Raw genomic sequence first — 18,844 nt, 5'->3', positions numbered from 1 at the left:
TTGTTGTCAAAAACTGAAGTAAACTGAAGGCAGCCACCCAGGAGCAGGATTAGGTAGCCCATGCTATAAATGGACTACGCACACTGTTACAACCACTAACCCACACCCTGAGGCTGCATTTATTTTTAATGGGTATTTTAATGACCTAATACGAGAAAAGATGCTCCTAAATAATATAAGCACGTTCATTTCCACCATGAGGTGATCAAATTGATTTAACAGTGCTGTTTACCAATGACGGTACAATACAACGACCAGTGACAGTTAAAACACACACACACATACATACAGGAAAAATAGGTTGTCGAACCAGTCTACAAAATGATGAGGATGACATTTCCAGACTCCTACTTTGAATATACAAAACTGGGAAATGTTCTGTGATGCAAGAGGAATTGACATTAATGAATATATAGAATCTGATATTAACACAGTATGTCACTATTGTAACTGTCAATGCAGGCATTTTCCCAATAATTTTTACATTGTTTTAACCGACACACAATGTAGAGATATTTGCTGATTGGTCTTAAAAAGTGAGCAGGTGATCCTTTAAGAGGGTCAAGGATTTGAAGGCTGTGTTATATATTTTTTGGAGGGCTTTTATTTTGTAATCCGGCATCAGAGAATCCTCATACACCTGTGCATGCACTCTGATTAAGGTGGTGTAATAAGTTTCCTTTCAATAGCTCTCTGCATTTTTTAGCCATATTTTGGAGTTCAATATCAGACAGTTATTTTGAAATTCAATAGTCTTATCTATCTCGCCAGACTGTCTTAGGAATTACATGCTTCATTACATTATTATAAAGTTTGGAGGCATTTTCTCTTTTTTAGGCACTGTTTATTAAACAGGCCTACTGTTTCCAAATAAATTGAATTGCTAAAACTAAATAAAGCAACTAATTAAAAGGGAATCTGCCTTTTAAAAATTACTTTACTGTAAAGCAGTTCAGCCAGGTCTTTGAATCAATATATTTAGTGATCCTTTCTTTTTATTCAATTTCAGCAATTAGATTTATTTGGAAACAGTAGGCTCGCTTAATAAATAGTTTTGTGCCCCACACTTCACTAGTCGTATTCAGAATTTAAATTTACATTTAAGTTTGGCTATCTGCGATCCGTTTTTACTATTAGACAACACGCACTTTGCATGCTGCTTTAAAGCTATTTGATGGGATTAAACCAATAGATGCAAGGAGGCAACAAACCTCCTGATGGCAGGAGAAAATAACTCGCGAGTAGTTGGGTTCGATCTCGTATTTAACAGACCACCTGTCAAATATTTAGATTTGTGTCAATTGTGAATTAGTGCTAAACTGTATGCCACAACTGGTGCTAAATAAAAATACACATTAGAAAACAACAACAACAAAAAACACACTTAGCCTAAGTTACATTAGGGAAAGTAAAGATAGCGATGTAGGCTAAATCATGGTTTTATATTTCATCATTCTTTAATTAAAAACCTCAATAAAGAGGTCACTTAACACTTAGGCTATACTAGGATGGTGATTAAGATGTTTGATAGGCAAATGTTGTTTTACTGTGTCAAGATGCACATAGGCCTGCCTAACCTGTTCGAAAAAGGTCTCTGTGGTTTAATTTCTTTGTTTTATTGCAACAGAAAGACCTTCTGAGATAGTTACAAGCATAGGCTGAGAAAACAGTTCAATTGTCCACAACATACCATAACAATAAAAGAAGTAAACTGAAAATAAAATAAAGGGCTCTGTGGTTTCAAGATGAAATTTTATGACACAGTATGTGTTATTAACTCCTCTTCTATTACACACTCACGCACATCGCCTAGAAATTAATTGGGAATCAGATCATCTTTATCTGCGACAAATTCTATTTCTGCTCACGACTACCCTTTCCTGGCTAAGGATACATAAAGATATTATTCAAAGGCAAATGGGATAGAAGTATAAAAATATAAAGTGGTGGATAAATAAATCATAAATAACATATACTTATAAAAATAACCAGAGAACACATTTATACATTTGGTGGTGTGTGTGTTTATATATATATATATATATATATATATATATATATATATATATATATATATATATATATATATATATATATATATATATATAAGATGTCATATCCGTGACCAAATAATAAAACTTAAAATGTATCTATTTTTATTTTATTTCATTCAGTAGGTTTATTTTTATATGGTCTTATGATTGTCATAGAATAACATATGGGAAAACTTGCTACATCTATACACATTTATTGAATAATTTGATTTAATTTAACTTAGTTTAATTTGCTTTTGTCTTTTATATATACACTGCTAACTTTTCCTTCTTTTTTTAAAAAGGTTTAAAAAGAAAGGATCTTTTCAAAAACGTTTTAAAAGGGGTTGTACTCGAGAATGGAGAATATGTCAACGTAAGGCCCATGAACGTTCGTTCTAGATTATTCTGACAGGTGGCGCTGTACAATAAAAATTTGCCATGTGAAACGCAGATAGAACCTTCCACCTCCGTGCCGTTCTTGGGGGCTAAATGCACATTTGAGCAAACGTACAGAACACGCCTGTAACATTAATACATTATAGAATACAAATTTCTATCATTATTTTATTACCAAATGGTGTGCTTGCGCCTTTATGCAGTAACTTACTTTTCTGCTTGCGTAAGCATTTCAGCAATTTCCTGCCTTCTATTGCAGCAGGATAGTAGAGGCATTGGTGAGGGTGGTAACTACGCGCATTCTGATATTTTTTTTACCGTATACAGTGTTTTTTTTTTTTAAGAAAAAAATATATACTGTCCATGTTGTTCTTTTCAGTCATCATGTGTCAAAACAATATATTTCTCTCTTTTTTTTTTAAATGAAACGAGAATGCTGGTGTCCAATACCAACATACTGATTTGAAATCTGATATAAAATATTGGAAACTTCCCTCATTTCTGTACACACGTGACCCTGGAACAAAAAGTAGTTCGTTTGTGCTCTACCTGTATTCTTTCGCTCGCTGTACCTAAAAAAAATATTATTAATGTGTTTTATAATCCAGTGTTATGACAGTTAAATGCTTTTACATAATAATGTTTGTATCTACATACTAAACACAGAAAAATAAGCGGTTTATTCATAAAATACTTCATTCGTGGAACTATTTGGCACGGCGTATGAATATGCTGGCCGAACGTCCCCTTTTTTCAATGGGAAGCCATGATGGAAGTATGAGAGTGTAACAGAGGAGAAGTGAAGGAAAAGGACCCGACTTGAGACTGCTCGTACGCGACGTTTAAATATCGACTTTTTAATTTCGTGGTGGAGGCTGTCACCTTTAATTTCATGTGTTGGAACCTAGGCATCGCGGATTGTTGCAATGTTCGATGGCTTTTATTTTTTTAAGGATGGGTAGACGAGCTAGCGCGCTAGCCGTTGAAGCTAGTGGCTAGACGGAGCGCGAGCTGAGCGCGAGCGGGGCTTTGACAACCCTTCTTGAAGTGGAAGCGCACGGAGAGGACCCTCTCTCCGTCTTTCCGTTCAATCACGGCGGCTACGGTGCGAACAGAGACTTGTCGTGCACTAGAAATTCTGCAGTTCGAAACGTGGGACGTCGCTTATCTTTTCACCCGGGGCTCGTCTGAGCTTAAGAGGGCATTTTGGAAGCCAGGCCTGTGGTGGTTTGGAGCGAGGCCCTTGATGAGAGATCCACAGCAGACTCCTTTCTAGCTAGCAGGGGGACTGCGAAACGAGCAGAGCGTTAAGTTGGCCGATCGTCCGAAAGCAACAATACTCTCACTCACACTAAAAACCTTAAAGACTCCTGTCACAGCCATGGCTGCGATCATAAAGGAATTTGTCAGTCGAAACAAATATAGATACCAGGAAGATGGATTCGACTTGGACTTGACCTGTATCCTCTTTGATCAATCAAATGTCCCTGTTCTGTCTATTGTGTAGTAACCAGTGTCTGCTGTGAAGGTAATGACTTGCATCTTGTTCTAAATCGAGAAATGTAACGGTGACACAGACGAAATAAGCGTTTGTTTATTTTATTTTTTTTATTTTTGCACAAACTATTGGTACTGGCACCTAGTCGGCGACTGGAGTTTGACACGATCTGACGTTACATTTATTAGTTTCTGTATCCGGATGAAGTCGAAGTGAGGGTCGTAGATTCATGCCTGTTCTCGATTTAACTAAATTAAACGAGCAGACGAAAAAAAAAAATACTGCACGCGCAGTCAATTTAACTATACAGTTGTTCTGGACTAGTTGCATGTGCAAATTACAATATAAGCAACGCCAGTTAGGTCGTAAAATGTAATTTTCCCTTCTTACGTAATCTGATCCATCGATCGGCTGCTAATCTGTAATCCAGCAAACAAAACCGGTTCATTTCAATTTAAGGCTTCTCGCACGAAAACTGCAGTTTGGTGGTGGGGAGGGGGGGGTTAAAACAAAAGATGCGTCGCGTAGAGGACTCGCTGGCTTATATAATGCGATGGATTAGATGAAATGCACAAGCAGTGTCACACAAAGAGCCATTGCATCAGATGCTCGCGGAAAATAGATCTCGCGTCCAATTCGGTGTAGTTTTGATTGAGCAAAACGAGTCGGTTCACACGCTTGCGTACAAAAGGAAACGCTTTAGTATGTGAAGTATGCCTTTTTCGTAATCGCAGGAAGAGATCCGCGCAGTCCAGTTAAAGAGGACTCCCTCGGCTGAGCTACATGTTAAAACGTCACAGATGCCTGCTCACTGTTACGTGCCATATGTCAATGTCGTTTGCGTTGTTCACGCACGGGTATTATACGTACGGACGTTGTTGGGTTTGCGACGACTTTGGTCAGGTGCGTTACATCCTCGCAGACGCATAAGTGGTTTGGTTGCTCGTTTTATTTCAGCAGAATTCCGCGATATTGAACGTTAACACCAAACCCGACGTTTAGCTGCAGTCCTGTCCTGTAGTATTCAAAAAGGCAGGTGTACCAGGACCGGAAGGACTGTTAGAGGGCAGGATCAAATCGCTGGAAGGGGTGCGATTATTTCTCTGTGTAGCGCTGTAACAATGGCAGCTGGAGTCTGGTAGGCCTTGGTGCATGTTTTGTAGAGAATTTTGAAATAAGTGTATTTACACTAAACAAGGATGCTGTTTTGTTCTGCGTCTAGTGTATTACATGAATACAATCAATGAATGAAATGATTGTATTGATGTCGATTTTCCCCTGCCTGCTTGTGTGTGTGTGTGTGTGTGTGTGTGTGTGTGTGTGTGTGGGTTCACTATATTGCATTGCATCATGCTATGCACTCATTGCATTTGCAACATGCAGTGTGTTGAACTGGAATGTAGAACTCCCTGTTCTTACAAAAGTTTTGAACGGATAAATATAGAGAATGATTTCATTCTTTCGGGCCCTTTTTTATGTCACTGATGAGGCAACACCATCTACAGCAATGATTGGTGAGAATACAAACCCTTAATTTGACGAAATGCATCCTGCATGATAATTCATCATGAAATACGTTTACTAGATTCATTTTTTTTTCCTTTAACTTCTAAGACGTTAGACAAGATAAGACTAAAATTAGACTTAACGTATTTCTGGATTGAGGAACTGGCCTTACTTATCTGCACAGCTATTACTCTTGATGTACACTATTCTTAACAAATAAGGCGTTGTTTTTTCTTTATTATTATTTGATACATTTATTTCCGGTGCATTTTCAGTTTTTGTTGAAATTGTTTGATCATTTTATGTCTGCATTTAAAAAAAACAAAACGAACAAAAAAGAAACACCAATGCGCGACGTAATGTCTGGCCCTGGACAGTTTTTGTCAAGCCTTCAATTATTTTTATGTCCAGCGAGTATGAATGAGGTATGCATCATATTTATAGCTAGTTGTATATTTATGCATGACATTTATCTTCAGAGATATGGTCACATTCACCATGACCAAAGAGGTCATGGTGATTTAAATTTAGATAATAATGTGCGCATATCTTTAGAAATCTAGATATCTGATACGCATTTTGCTCCTTTTTCTATTTTATTCTTTGAAATGTGTATATAGGGAGCTTTTTAGAAGAAAGCAGTGCATCTTTGTTAATGATAAAATGTCCACCATGAATTCAACCAGATCACTTAGCTTCTTAAGCTTTAAGACATCATTTAAAAATTATTTCAATTATTATGATTGTCATGTGAAAACCGCAAAAAGCTACTTTCCCGACTAGTTCAGATGGTAACCCTTTAATCTCTTAGCTCATAGCCATACAGCTATGAATTTAAAAAAAAAATTTTTTTTTGCTGAAATGTCAAGTTTGCAAGTTCAGGAGTGAAAACCACATGCTACACCATCCAAGAACACAAGATGTTGCTTACCACATCTATTACAGACGTGTTGTGCATTCTCTCAGAGGCCATCATTGTATGCTACCATGATGATGATTTATATATATATATATCACCAGTTCATCTGCTATGTCAGGGTCTGATTAGATCATCTTTGATAATAAAGGACTGAAAGTGTAAGTCATGAGAAAGAAGTGATGCACTCGTTTTGGAAAGGTGAGGACGGAAAGTGATTCCAGGCTGGGCTGAGGCACAGTGTGATTTATTTAGTGGCCCTGTGTGGCCCTCTGGGTTAGAGGTCCATGCATTGGTCTCTTACAGCGAGAGCCATCTGTTCTATATTACCTGTTCTATAATGCTGTTATCTGAGCTCTCATTGCACAACAAAAAAAGTAAAGCATGCTTTAGTGGAAATGCGTAAGTTCTCAACTGAAACCGGGGCTCGGGTGTTTGTTAGTTTTCTTGCTCTTTGTGGCGTCATTTAGCTGCTGTGCATTGTTCACCAACATTGTCTGTGTTTTGGTTATGTTTAACTGGTTTATATATTTGTCTAAGGCAAGTGGCCAGTAGACTTTATAAATGGGTTCATATTTAGTTAGATAATTTATTTTCCTCCCGTCCATATCAGTTTTCCTAGAAAGAGTCTAGATTTCCTTAACTCTGCTATCTAGATATTTATCCTAATATTATAGCAATGGGCTTTCCTGCTGAAAGACTTGAGGGTGTCTACAGAAACAACATAGATGATGTGGTGCGGTAAGTATTCGCTTTTTATTTTCTAACATTTGTGTTTGTAAATCTCAACATTTTCACCCCATATTGTAGCAAAATAAGACTTTGTGATAGTTGCAGCCATAGACCTGTCACACAGTGTATCCTAAACCTAGTATTAGGCCTAGCACTTTAAATTAGCTTTTAAATTAAAGCTCAATCTAGCTATGACTGCTCTGATTGTTGTAACACTATGGTGTTTTAAGAGATTATGTTCTAAATAATAGTTTACAAAAGAATGTTGAATCAGAGATCCGACAGTTCTTTTTCGTAGAGTTAATTAAACGGTGACTAAGAATACTTTTGTCTTATTTTGTTTGCCAAATATTTTTGTATTGTAAAATTATTATAATTATATAATTTTGCGACAAGACCTTGTGCACAGGTTAGTCAATGCATAAAACCATCTCTATGTAATAGCTTTCCACGCAACCTTTTTTTTTAGCCTTCTATAGTTTTAGAAAGTAATACAATATAACAGGTCCTTTTTCTTATAATAAAAATATTTGAACATTTAAGTGCAATAAATGTATAGCACAAAAATGTATAAAGCAAAAAGAATTACACAGATTAAAGTGCAAAAGAATTAAGACCAATAGGTATCACTTTACAGTAAGATATCATTAGATAATGCATTAACATTATCAATTAACAGACAGCTACAGAAGCTATTAATCCTTTGTTAAAATACACAACTCTTAAGCCTGGAGTATATTGCGCTATTTTTGCCCTGCTTTTACAATCTGAACAAGTTGACACTAGTTGAGGAAAGGAGGGTGTTAAGTAATTACTTGACTGTTGTTAATTAATGAAGCCCTAATGTAAAGTGTGACAAAAAAAATTTAAATAAGTAGCCTATTGCTACTAAATATTAAAAGTATTTTTTGCTGTGATGAACACCCTTGCGAATACAAAAATCTAAATGTATATTTGAATTTCAATTAGAAAGCAGCGCATTTGCTTTGTTTACGGCGTTTCCAGGGCAACTGCTGTGTTTCTGCTGTTCAGTGCCCCCTGCTACTCAAAGTGAATGTTCACTTTCCGCCACGTGCTTCTGATGACAGTGTCCTTGCTTGTTTACATTAGAATGCGGACGCGTCTTCACAGCAGTGTTGTGCATTTTAACCAGTTAATGGGAAATTCTTAAAATGAGCTGAAAACATAATTTTTAGAATTATTTTTGCTATTCTGAAGTGCCCGTGATAACAAAACCGTACATATTCGTGATGTATCGCGTTACCAAATACCGCCACATGTCTAGAAGAGACATTATAAACTTTCGTTTTCCTCTTGTAATAAAAGATTTAATTTAGATTTTTATTTATATACAAACATTGATTATTGTTGGGTGAAAAATGCTCATCAAATATGGAATAAAAGTGGAAGAAACAAAAAAAGTTCTTGCTTCCGTTTAGCATATTCAGTACAGAGTGTCTATTTACACTAAGTGTAACTTTTCTTTCCTTTTTGTAATTTCACATCACAGTGTAAAGGCATTTATTTTCAATAAAAATGAATTAAATAATCATACCCTAAGTATAGGTTAGGGTGGGTGTAGGGAGCACTTTTCTATGCCAGTAAGGTGACGTCCATTTAATAATTTAAAATGTATAAAATGCACTCGGTTATTGCATGCTGTTTTACAATGTACTATAATACTATTTGCATTGAATAGAAAATAGCAGAAAATCCTGCTTTTTTTAACAGTGCAAATAGAATTTCTTCTTGTTAGCACTTAGTGTAAAAAGCTTCCATCTCTAAGAAAATAGTGTAAATAACATATGTAGACTATATGTATGTATATGTAAGCTTGGATTGAACTTATCTATTATAGTGCATAATGTTATAATGTCTTTATGAACTTCTTGAAGCATTACAAATGTGGAGTGATTTTCAATGCAGTGACTGAAATCTCTTTGTGTTTTAAAGCTAAGCAAAAATTGTAGGATTTTCATTATGTGAACTCATCCTTTACCAACCGTGATTGACTGGGAAAGTAATTGTTGTCCTCTTTCTGCAGATTCCTGGATTCAAAGCATAAAAATCATTACAAGATATATAATCTGTAAGTGGGTTTCAAACAACTTCAGTTCTGTAAAATGCTTTTACTGTTAGAACATTTCCCCCAATTTGCTGTTAAAAGTAGAAAAGCTGCAATCATGTTCAATTGAACATTAAAGAAAAACAAGCTTTTAGATCATTTTGAATGGAGGGCATTGTCACTACACACAGGTCTGTTATTAAAGGGATAAATGAAAGAAATGAAATGAAAATTCTGTTATCACTGACTCGCCCTCAAGTAACTCCAAACCTGTATAATTTTTTTATATCTGAACACAGGAAGATATTTTGAAGAAACTTTGTAACCAGGCTGTTTTGAGTCACTATTGACTTCCATAGTAGGAAATACTATGTATGTCAATGGTGACCCAAAACAGCCTGGTTACAAATTACTTCTTCAAAATATCTTTCTTTGTGTGTAGCAGAACAAAGAAATTCATACAAGTTTGAAACTACTTAAGGGTGAGTCAATGATGACAGAATTTTCATTTTTGAGTGAACTGTTCCTTTAAGATTTGAATGTTCTGTTTGTTTTGGCGTTGATGCAAAGTTCTTAGAAGATATGAAACATTGAACATCTATACTTACCAGTTTCTTTGTGTTGTTTAGATGTGCGGAAAGACATTATGATACTGCCAAATTTAACTGCAGAGGTATGATACTTGGATTTCATTAATCTTCCATTCACATATGTTTTTGTAAATGTGTGTTAATAACGAAGGGCTCGATGAACTTTTTATTTTTTATTTTTCTTGCAGTTGCACAGTATCCGTTTGAGGATCACAATCCTCCTCAGCTAGAACTTATTAAACCTTTCTGTGAAGATCTGGACAAGTGGCTCAGTGAAAATGACAATCATGTGGCTGCCATTCACTGCAAAGCTGGAAAGGGACGTACGGGTGTCATGATATGTGCATACTTGTTACACCGAGGCAGATTCAAAAAAGCACAAGAGGCTCTGGACTTCTATGGTGAAGTTAGAACCAGAGACAAGAAGGTGATGTATTTGTTTTTGCCTTGTTTTTTTTTTCTCATTATAATCAAATGTGTTTCAAACCTGCCATGTCCTGGCAGATAAAAACCCACTGATTTCCCTCTTGAGTTTTCTTCTCTCTTTTCTTTTCACCGGTGCCCATCCATTCAGTGACCTTTGTTCCAGAAGTATTTTTCAATTAGTGAATTAAGAAAGTTAATCAAACCAACCAGTTAGGAGATGAATCAAAACCTTAAAAACATATATTTGATGCAAAACCAGTATTTTAATATGAAAAAGTCAAAGGTACAAGATAACTGAGAACTGCAGTCGTGTGAAGCATTGCAAATGACCTAATGATATTAAACTTGATGGAAACGTATATAATATTGTTTCTTTAAATCAACATCTTTAAAAATCTATATATAATCTTTATTTGTATTTAAAACTGTTATTACTTTTAAAGAGTTTAAAGAGACTATTACGTCTTTTGCTGTGCTTTATGTGTGGGTGGGTGCTATGTAGCCCTTGGGCACAGTTTTCGTGTTTTTGTTCTCTGATTGGTTGAAAGATTTCTTGGCATTATCATGGCTCATGTAGTTAGTTTAAACCGGGAATTCTGTTAAATGATTACTAAAAAAATTAATTTAGAATAATGTGGGCTGATGGTATCAACAAAAGCATGTAACATATATTAACAACCTTGTAGATCATTTTTAAAGGTTTGTAAGTAGTTGCTAAAAATCTGTTCTCTTTTGGAGTAAAGGGTGGGATTTTTTATTTTTTTTTGTTACTTCAGGGACTCAGCTGCTGCACCCTTTTGCAGAAGTATGATGCAAATGCCTTGTGCTGTTGAGGCTGAGGATGGGGACGTTTGCATTAACACTGCACGTTTTGCTGTTTCACAGGGAGTGACTATTCCTAGTCAGAGGAGATATGTGTACTACTATAGCTACCTTCTGAAGAATGAGCTGGAGTACAAACCAGTGGCCTTGCTGTTTCACAAGATGGTGTTTGAGACCGTGCCTATGTTCAGTGGAGGGACCTGCAGTAAGTGAACTCTTTAAATCTCTTTTTATTCTTTCTGACATTTGTTTAGCCTTTGTATTGTATTTGGATTGTTTCAGCCTGTTCAATATCATGCGCTCAGACAAGACATATTGGTGTTTACACCTGGTATTATTTGTATCTTGCATGTGACTTCTCAAAATTTTTGTGATTGGGCGTTATTTTCTTTTAAAACGTGCAAACCCAGGCAATATTTCAAAGTTGATTCGTGGTTGAAGGCTCTGGGAAGAATTATTATTTACCGTGCAAATGCAACACATGCACATGCATTTCTAACTGCTGGCAGTTTAACATAGGATGTGTCGGTCACAAAGGTCTGGGTCCGTTTCAGTGAAATGCACATGGTAAATCACACCCACTAAAACTTACTTTAGTGTAACATGATACTTCAGAAATCGTTCTAAAATTTGCTGATTTGGATGTTGAAGACCGTTAGTTGTACATCCTGTGTAAAGTAGCCTTACCGTTCATTGTGATTTTAGTCAAAGATTTTGTCCTCCGCTTAAATGTGTGTTTTACCAGCAGACATTAATACCAGGTGTACACAGGGTATCTGTAACTGGAAATCCCTCCACACTTCTTCATCGTTGCTGTGTTGAGGCTGCTTTCACACGCAGTGTTCAAGCCTGCTCGTGGCCTTCCTTTTTGCTTCAGCTGCTGTAAATTCTTCTCTACAGATTCAAACCTGTCTATTTCTATGCACTTAGATGTTTAGTTTTTATCCAGATAGACCTGATGTACTTCCATATTATATGTGCTTTAGCCACTTAGTCTTCATGTCTTCAAAGAAAAGTGGCGGGAATGTGTAAAGATTTTCCAGGCTGATTCTTTACCTGGAGTGCGAGTTTGTCCAGTGGCGCTGTAGCATCCGTGTCTCTCTGTCTCTGAGTGTATCTCCTCCGGGCCCTATTCTGAACACACTCTTGGTGACACTGACCAAGCCTGCTCTACACGGTCCACAGCTTCTGGACTGGATCATTCATAATGCTTTAGAAAACCTGCTGTGTGAAATCTAAACTTTATCCTCCATTATGTTTTATTTTTGTACTTGTATGTTTACGTCTGTTATGTGGTGGTGTTTTTTTGTTTTTTTAGTAAGAGTGTACCTCACGGCAGAAGGGCTTCCCAGTGGTGTTACACTTATGGTTTCCTTCATAGTGTCTTTGATGGCTGTTAAAATTTGAGTTCAGCCCAGTCTAGCTCTGTGTGTTGCATGAGTGTGTGTTGTGTTTTAGCTCTGTTTAAACGTTTCTTCCCCTCGTAGTGCCCTCTCTTGCTCTTGCTCTGGCCAGGCCACTGGACAGTCTTTAATCTCCTTCTTTTTCTCCAAGGGGATTCTGCTGTAAAAAGCAAGAGTGAGCAGATTCCGCATGGGTTCAGAAAAACCAATTGGCATTGGGGTAACATCAGCTTTTTCTAAAATGTTTCTCATTTTCAGTTCTGTTAGCTTAGCCAGTCTTGCTCTGTAAAATGTGTTTGCCATGTTCAAGTAAAAGCCCCTAGCGCCACTTTTGGGTGGACGTTTGTAATGCCTTATCTGAGGGAGATGGGAAGCGTGGTCCAGGGTCAGCTGTTCTCAGAATAGGGCCCTTAGTGTGCCACTGTTATTTTGTCTTTTCTGTATCAATATTTCTGCTGTTTCTATCCTGTTGTTTTCCTCTATGCTTTTCTTCTGTTTTATGTTAACACGTATGCATAAGATCACATTTTGTTTGCCGCACAAGGCTGGTAGAGCAATTACACGTTGCTTTATTTTGCAGATCCTCAGTTTGTGGTGTACCAGCTGAAGGTGAAAATCCACACGTCTAACCCAGCGCACACAAGGCGAGAGGAGAAGTACATGTACTTTGACTTTCCGCAGCCACTGCCTGTGTGTGGAGACATCAAGGTGGAGTTCTTCCACAAGCAGAACAAGATGATGAAAAAGGTATGTCAGTTCCCAAATGGCCCATCTGCTCTTGCAGATCATTATTGCTTTGATTTATGGCTGCGTAGTAGTAAACGTAATGTTAGTTAAGGGTGGTGATCAAGATTCAATTGTACCTTTTTTATGGGTGGAATTTTGTGGTAAAACTCTTATCACAGTATAAATAATTTGTCACGCTATCAGTGTAGATCACAATGTAGTGCTTATTATGCTTAAAATTGCATAATATTCTTTAAAACAAAAAATACAAGTAACATACTTAAAATGTATTGTAATAAAATGAGTTTATTTTCAACTTGACTTGATTAAAGCAAAAGATAAGATTATTCATAAGTCTGGCATAAACACCAAATTGGTTTCTAATAAGGTTGGGTATGAAAATCTTTTTTTGTATAGTAGCTGGAGTAATGATATGTCACAATAATATTTTATTTATTTTTATTTATTGATTGTAATGTGTATATAGTATTTTTTTTTTTTCAATTATATATTGACTTAAATACTCTAATGAAAGGGATTAATTATGTCTTTAAGTCTCATGTCAGAACAGATGCTACAAGGCAAATCTCAATTTCTATCATTGTAAACTCAACTCTAAACTGTCCCGTGTGGATTATAAGGCTATTATAAAAGGAACATTATGAATTCTTTCTAACGCCACTTTAAAATAATGTGTATTTTGAATGTGTGGATATAATGTGTATCAAATAAAAACGTAAGTTGCGAATTGAGCCCTATTTTTACACCATGATTTGTTTTGTTAACCAGGATAAGATGTTTCACTTCTGGGTGAACACCTTCTTCATTCCTGGACCAGAGGAGAGCTCTGAGAAGGTTGAAAACGGAGGTTTAGTGAAGGAACTGGACGGGATCCAAACCACGGAACGGGGAGAGAATGACAAGGATTATCTAATCCTGACTTTAACCAAGAACAACTTGGATAAAGCCAATAAGGATAAAGCCAACAGATACTTCTCTCCAAACTTCAAGGTGTGTTAAGCACTTTTGCTCATCACCTACCGTCTGCTGTTCATTAAGGTGTTAAACTGGTGGTAGGCTCATCCAAAGATTTAATGTTCAGAGGCTAAAATGTGCCTTATATTTCCCCATTAGGTGAAGCTGTACTTTACAAAACCAGTGGAGGAACCATCCAACTCGGAGGCCAGCACTTCTACATCTGTAACACCGGATGTTAGCGATAACGAACCGGACCATTACCGGTATTCGGACACAACAGACTCGGACCCTGAAAATGAACAGTATGATGAAGAACAGATTACTAAAGTTTGAAATATTTTTATGGGAAGAAAAAAGAAACCATACGTAATAGAGTTGTATAAAGGAGAAAACTTGAATATGAACTGAAAGCAAGTACTTTTTTTCCACTCTTTTTTTTTTTTTTTTTTTTTTTTGTTCTTTTTTTTTTTTTTCCCTAACCCCCTCCCCACCCCCAATTAGGACACACGTCATATGAATGCCACCAGTTGTAGGGACAAAAATGCTGACCAATTTTTCTTTTGTTCATACATCCTGTTCCATGAAGTATCAACACCGATGTTCCGTGGAAAACAGCGTCAGTAGCTATTATGTAAATATATGTTCGTGACGTAACACGAGAAAGGAAACCCAGTCAGAATGGGAGATCGTTTGTGGGAGAGATCAAGTGGAGTTTGAAATCCGCTGTTCCATCAACCTGTTAAACTTAGGCCAGTGCTTTAATCAACATTCATGCCCCCATCTCTGTCCTTCTCTAGTCTGTCCTACCTACTGTGAAACGCTTCTCATGCTGCTGGAAGGCCGCCACGTGTCAGTCGGGCTCTGCTGTGCAGTGGAAACTGCGTCTCTTGCCATTTTTTTTTTTTTTTTTTTCTTGTCTGCTTTCATCATTATTACTACTAGAATGAAAGTGGTAATGAATCTACTAAACTAAACTACATGACACCTTGGCAGAAAACACAACATATAGCTCCACCATGTATTATTATTATTATTATTATTATTATTTTAAAGCAAATATTCATAAAACACAACAGGGAAACCAGCGTTGCAATAATGTTGATCGAAGGTGTGCATGTTATTGAAATCAGTTTCCATGTTGTTAAATAAATAGTATACAATGGTTTTTCTAAAAAAAAAAAAAAAAAAAAGTTTCTAAAGTCATTTACAATCGTATTTGGGAAGAAGAAATTGCCATCACTCTTTCTTCTGCAGATGGGATGTTAATCAGACATACAGTGCTACTTAATTTACATAATTTACAAGTTTCCTTTTCAAAATTGGCACTCGTTTAATTTGGCTCTCATCGATGGTTTGTTTTCTGGTTCACTTTTTAAAGGGTCATGCTTTGAGCTCAATGTAGCGTCACTCCTAAAATTCCTCTTCATTACGTTGTGGGATACGGATCAAGCTTGCTTTGAGGGCTCTGTGGCCGTGGGTTTGATGGTGTACAGCATCTCGTGTAATGCATGTCAACATGGAGAAGCCCTTTTCTGAATGTATCAACCTTGGATGCAAGTTTTGAGTAGATTTCAACAGCGTTTACATTTTATTTTTTTCTTTCTTCCTGGCTGTGTCAGACATCAGATTTTTGGCTCCCTATAACATGTTTGTAGCCTTATCGTGCATGATCTAATGAAATCTGGATCATTTATCCAGCAATGGTGCTTGCTAAACTAAACTCTCAATGTATAGTACAGTCATTTTGGAGCAAAGAACCTCATGGTGCAAGCATTAAAACACTGAGGTGCGTTGTTAGTTTCTAACAATTTGATGTCCCTCACTAGCTAGTCCTCCTTTTTTTTTTTTTTTTTTTTTTTTTTCTTATTCTTGAACAGGCCTCATTCCCTTTGGAATGAGCATAGTGCAGCTACGGATTTTACAGTCTTGTGCTTGCTTCAGAAATATTAAAGCCCTATATATGAGAATATTTAAATGTATAATTTTCTTTTAAGCATGCCAAATCTTTTTTTAACATCTGGCTGATGTGGCCAGACCAAAAAAAAAACAAAAAAAAACAAACAAAAAAAAACCCCTCTCTCAGTCTCTTGGGCAAGAATCTTCACTAAGGGTAGTGAGTAAGCTGCCTTTCTCGTACTGTTAACGTTCAGGCTTCACTCTTCTCACCAGCCCACTGCACACCGTACATCTCGCCTTCCTTTAGAGAAAGAATACGTTTCCCTGATATGAGGAGGAGACTGGGCCTTCCTTTATGAGATTGTACACTAACCAATCCAGGAATAAAAGCAAGCCTATCAAGGATTCTCATTTTGTTTACATTTTATCACATCACTGAAAACCTGCCAAAATTAAGCTTAATCATTTCTGTGTTAGATATTTTTTTTTGGTTTTGTTTTTTTGTGCTCAGAGGAGGAGGCAGGGCCCACAGGAGGTATTCTTTGCCTTACTTGAAGTTGACAATGCTTACTCTTCTACTGCTTTGATACCTACCATTCTGCCCAAGCACTGACTTATTTAAAGCTACTATAATAGAGCAACATATTGTACTAGACATTTGCACTGTTACAGGTCTTTGCAGGGTTTCAGTCAGCGGTCCACAGTATTTTTTTTTAATTTTTATTTTTGTTTTTTTTCTGGAAATGCTTTACAGCAATCAAAAATAGAGTAGAGGTGAAATGAAAATACGTTAATATTGTCTCTGTGCATCCCAATAGAATCAAATGTTTTTATTGACTGAATTTTTTTTTTTTTTTTTTTAAGAAAGCATAAAATAGAAAAAAAAAAAAAAAATGAATAAAGCGACTATTTATGAAAGTATTCGTTCACATTCTGGCAATGACCCTCTACAGGTATTTCCCATAGTCCCTCTAAATGTACGCTGATGTGTTTTTAAATGTTTAGCAGTTTAATGTGTATCTCTACTGGAGAGTATCACATGATGAACTTGAATTTAAAAGGATAGTTCACCCAGATGTTGTCGTCATTTACTCACCCTCGTGTCTTTCCAAACCCGCATGAACAAAAGATATTTTGAAGAATGTTTCAGCTGTTTGTATCGGTTGGGTTCCACCATTAATAATAATGAAGAAATGGAGTATATATGACAAGGAAATACTATTTCAGTCTTTATACTTTGATTTTAAGTTTACTTGTTTAATTATACTTTAGTTATGTGCCATTTTGTAGTAGTTATGATTATATATATGAACTAGGGTGAGTAAATGATGAATGTTTGTGTCTAGGTGAAATATCCTTTTAAACCTCGGATCGTCTCTGCAACGAGACACATCCCTTGACATTTTGACAATTTAGCCACAGTACCTTTATACGCAGACCCTCAGACGTGGCACGGGTGTGTGGAGCTCACAGGCAGCATGAAAAATTAATTTTCAGCTTTAATGAAAAACGAAATGTCTTCAAAGGTGCCAGTGTGTTTCACGTCACTCTTTCTTAGCTGATTTGTGCAATATGTTGTTATGATGCCTGTGGTTGCCACAAAGTGCCTCTCGTTTACAGTTAAAGAAAACGTACTTGCTTTAAAAACTGTCGTAGGACGTCGTGTCATGCATGCGGGCGGTTGGAAGGATAGATAGGGTGGTACTGTGCACTAAATCGTCCGGCTAGACTTGCAGCAGGGGGCCCTTTGGACTTCGGCCATGCTCCATTAGAAATCATTCTTCTCCACAGAGGGTTTTTACGTTCACGTAATGTAAACGTATTTTCAGTCTCTTAAGAAAACAGCCTTACTCCGTTTCAGCCTGTTCAGATACTATTGTGCTGTGCAACAGTTGCTCTGTGTGTAATGCCTATGCACTGAGAATACACAAACCAACCATGTATGAAATATTGTACAGGTAATCATGTTGCTCATACAAATCACATGTTTGTTTGTAATTGTACGTGTAAACTGCCCTTTATCTTAGTGTTATAAACTCCACATAAATCCAATAAAGTCTCATTCTTGTCAGTTTGTCGTTTTTGACAGCTGTCGGTATTCGTCGATCTGAATTCGTAGTCCGATGGCATTGGAGGTTTTTTTTTTTTTTTTTTTTTTTTTAGCATTTGTTAATTACCACAAAAATGTTAGAGAATTTGCAGTGTATTGTTCAAATTAGCATATTGCATAAAGGTTTTTTTTTTTGTTTTGTTTTGTTTTTTTTAATACACATACAAGTTGGCCACACACACACATTTTTTTTTTAAGAGTTTATTTGCAGAAATGGACAACTCTTAACTTTTCAAAAATCAATTTTTTGCAGTTCAATTAGTCAAACTTATTTTCTTTAGGCGAAAAATACAGCTAACACAAGAAATACATGATTTTTGGAAAGAAAAAAAAAAGTTGTTTCTGAAAATGCTTTAAGAAAATGAAAATGGTTAACAATTCCTGTCAACTGAATATTGAACTTGGAATATTTCTTCAAGGAGACGTAAACTGAAGCTGTAATGTTCATATTCATAACCACAAATCATCAGTTTTCACTCAAGTGCATGTATACTTGTTACTGCAATGAAATGATTATCTCACTTGTATGAAAATTCTATTGGGTAATCTAGTCTTGCTTTTTCTGGCCAAATGCATTAGTGTGATGACTGTTTTACTTGAGTAGGCCTCATGGTTTTTGTTGCCAGCTGCCCATTACAGCTCTAGTTCTGGCTGAACTCATGACTTCAGTCTCATGCTGAAGGTGCTTTTCATGTCAGCTGAGAAAAAACTCAGGAAAACGAATGTAGTTCTGTCTTCTCTCTC

At 36.4% G+C, this 18,844-nt stretch overlaps 1 protein-coding gene across 2 annotated transcripts; it reads left to right on the top strand.

The window, feature by feature from the left end:
• Positions 1-3,202: 3,202 nt before the first annotated feature.
• Positions 3,203-18,061, top strand: ptenb (phosphatase and tensin homolog B). Of its 2 annotated transcripts, XM_043253669.1 has the most exons (10): positions 3,203-3,892; positions 7,009-7,093; positions 9,129-9,173; positions 9,779-9,822; positions 9,928-10,166; positions 11,051-11,192; positions 12,542-12,610; positions 12,971-13,137; positions 13,906-14,127; positions 14,251-18,061. In XM_043253669.1, the coding sequence occupies exons 1-10, from the start codon at positions 3,814-3,816 to the stop codon at positions 14,425-14,427; spliced, it is 1,269 nt and encodes a 422-aa protein (XP_043109604.1). In that variant the 5' UTR covers positions 3,203-3,813; the 3' UTR covers positions 14,428-18,061. The 2 variants fall into 2 exon arrangements, with proteins under 2 accessions (XP_043109604.1, XP_043109605.1); XM_043253670.1 differs by lacking the exon at positions 12,542-12,610.
• The last annotated feature ends 783 nt before the right edge of the window (positions 18,062-18,844 follow it).

This window comes from Puntigrus tetrazona, chromosome 12 (genome assembly GCF_018831695.1).
Source record: "Puntigrus tetrazona isolate hp1 chromosome 12, ASM1883169v1, whole genome shotgun sequence".
NCBI lineage: Eukaryota > Metazoa > Chordata > Actinopteri > Cypriniformes > Cyprinidae > Puntigrus > Puntigrus tetrazona.
Note: the sequence above shows the minus strand (reverse complement) of the source record. Positions and strands in the feature narration are given on the sequence as shown.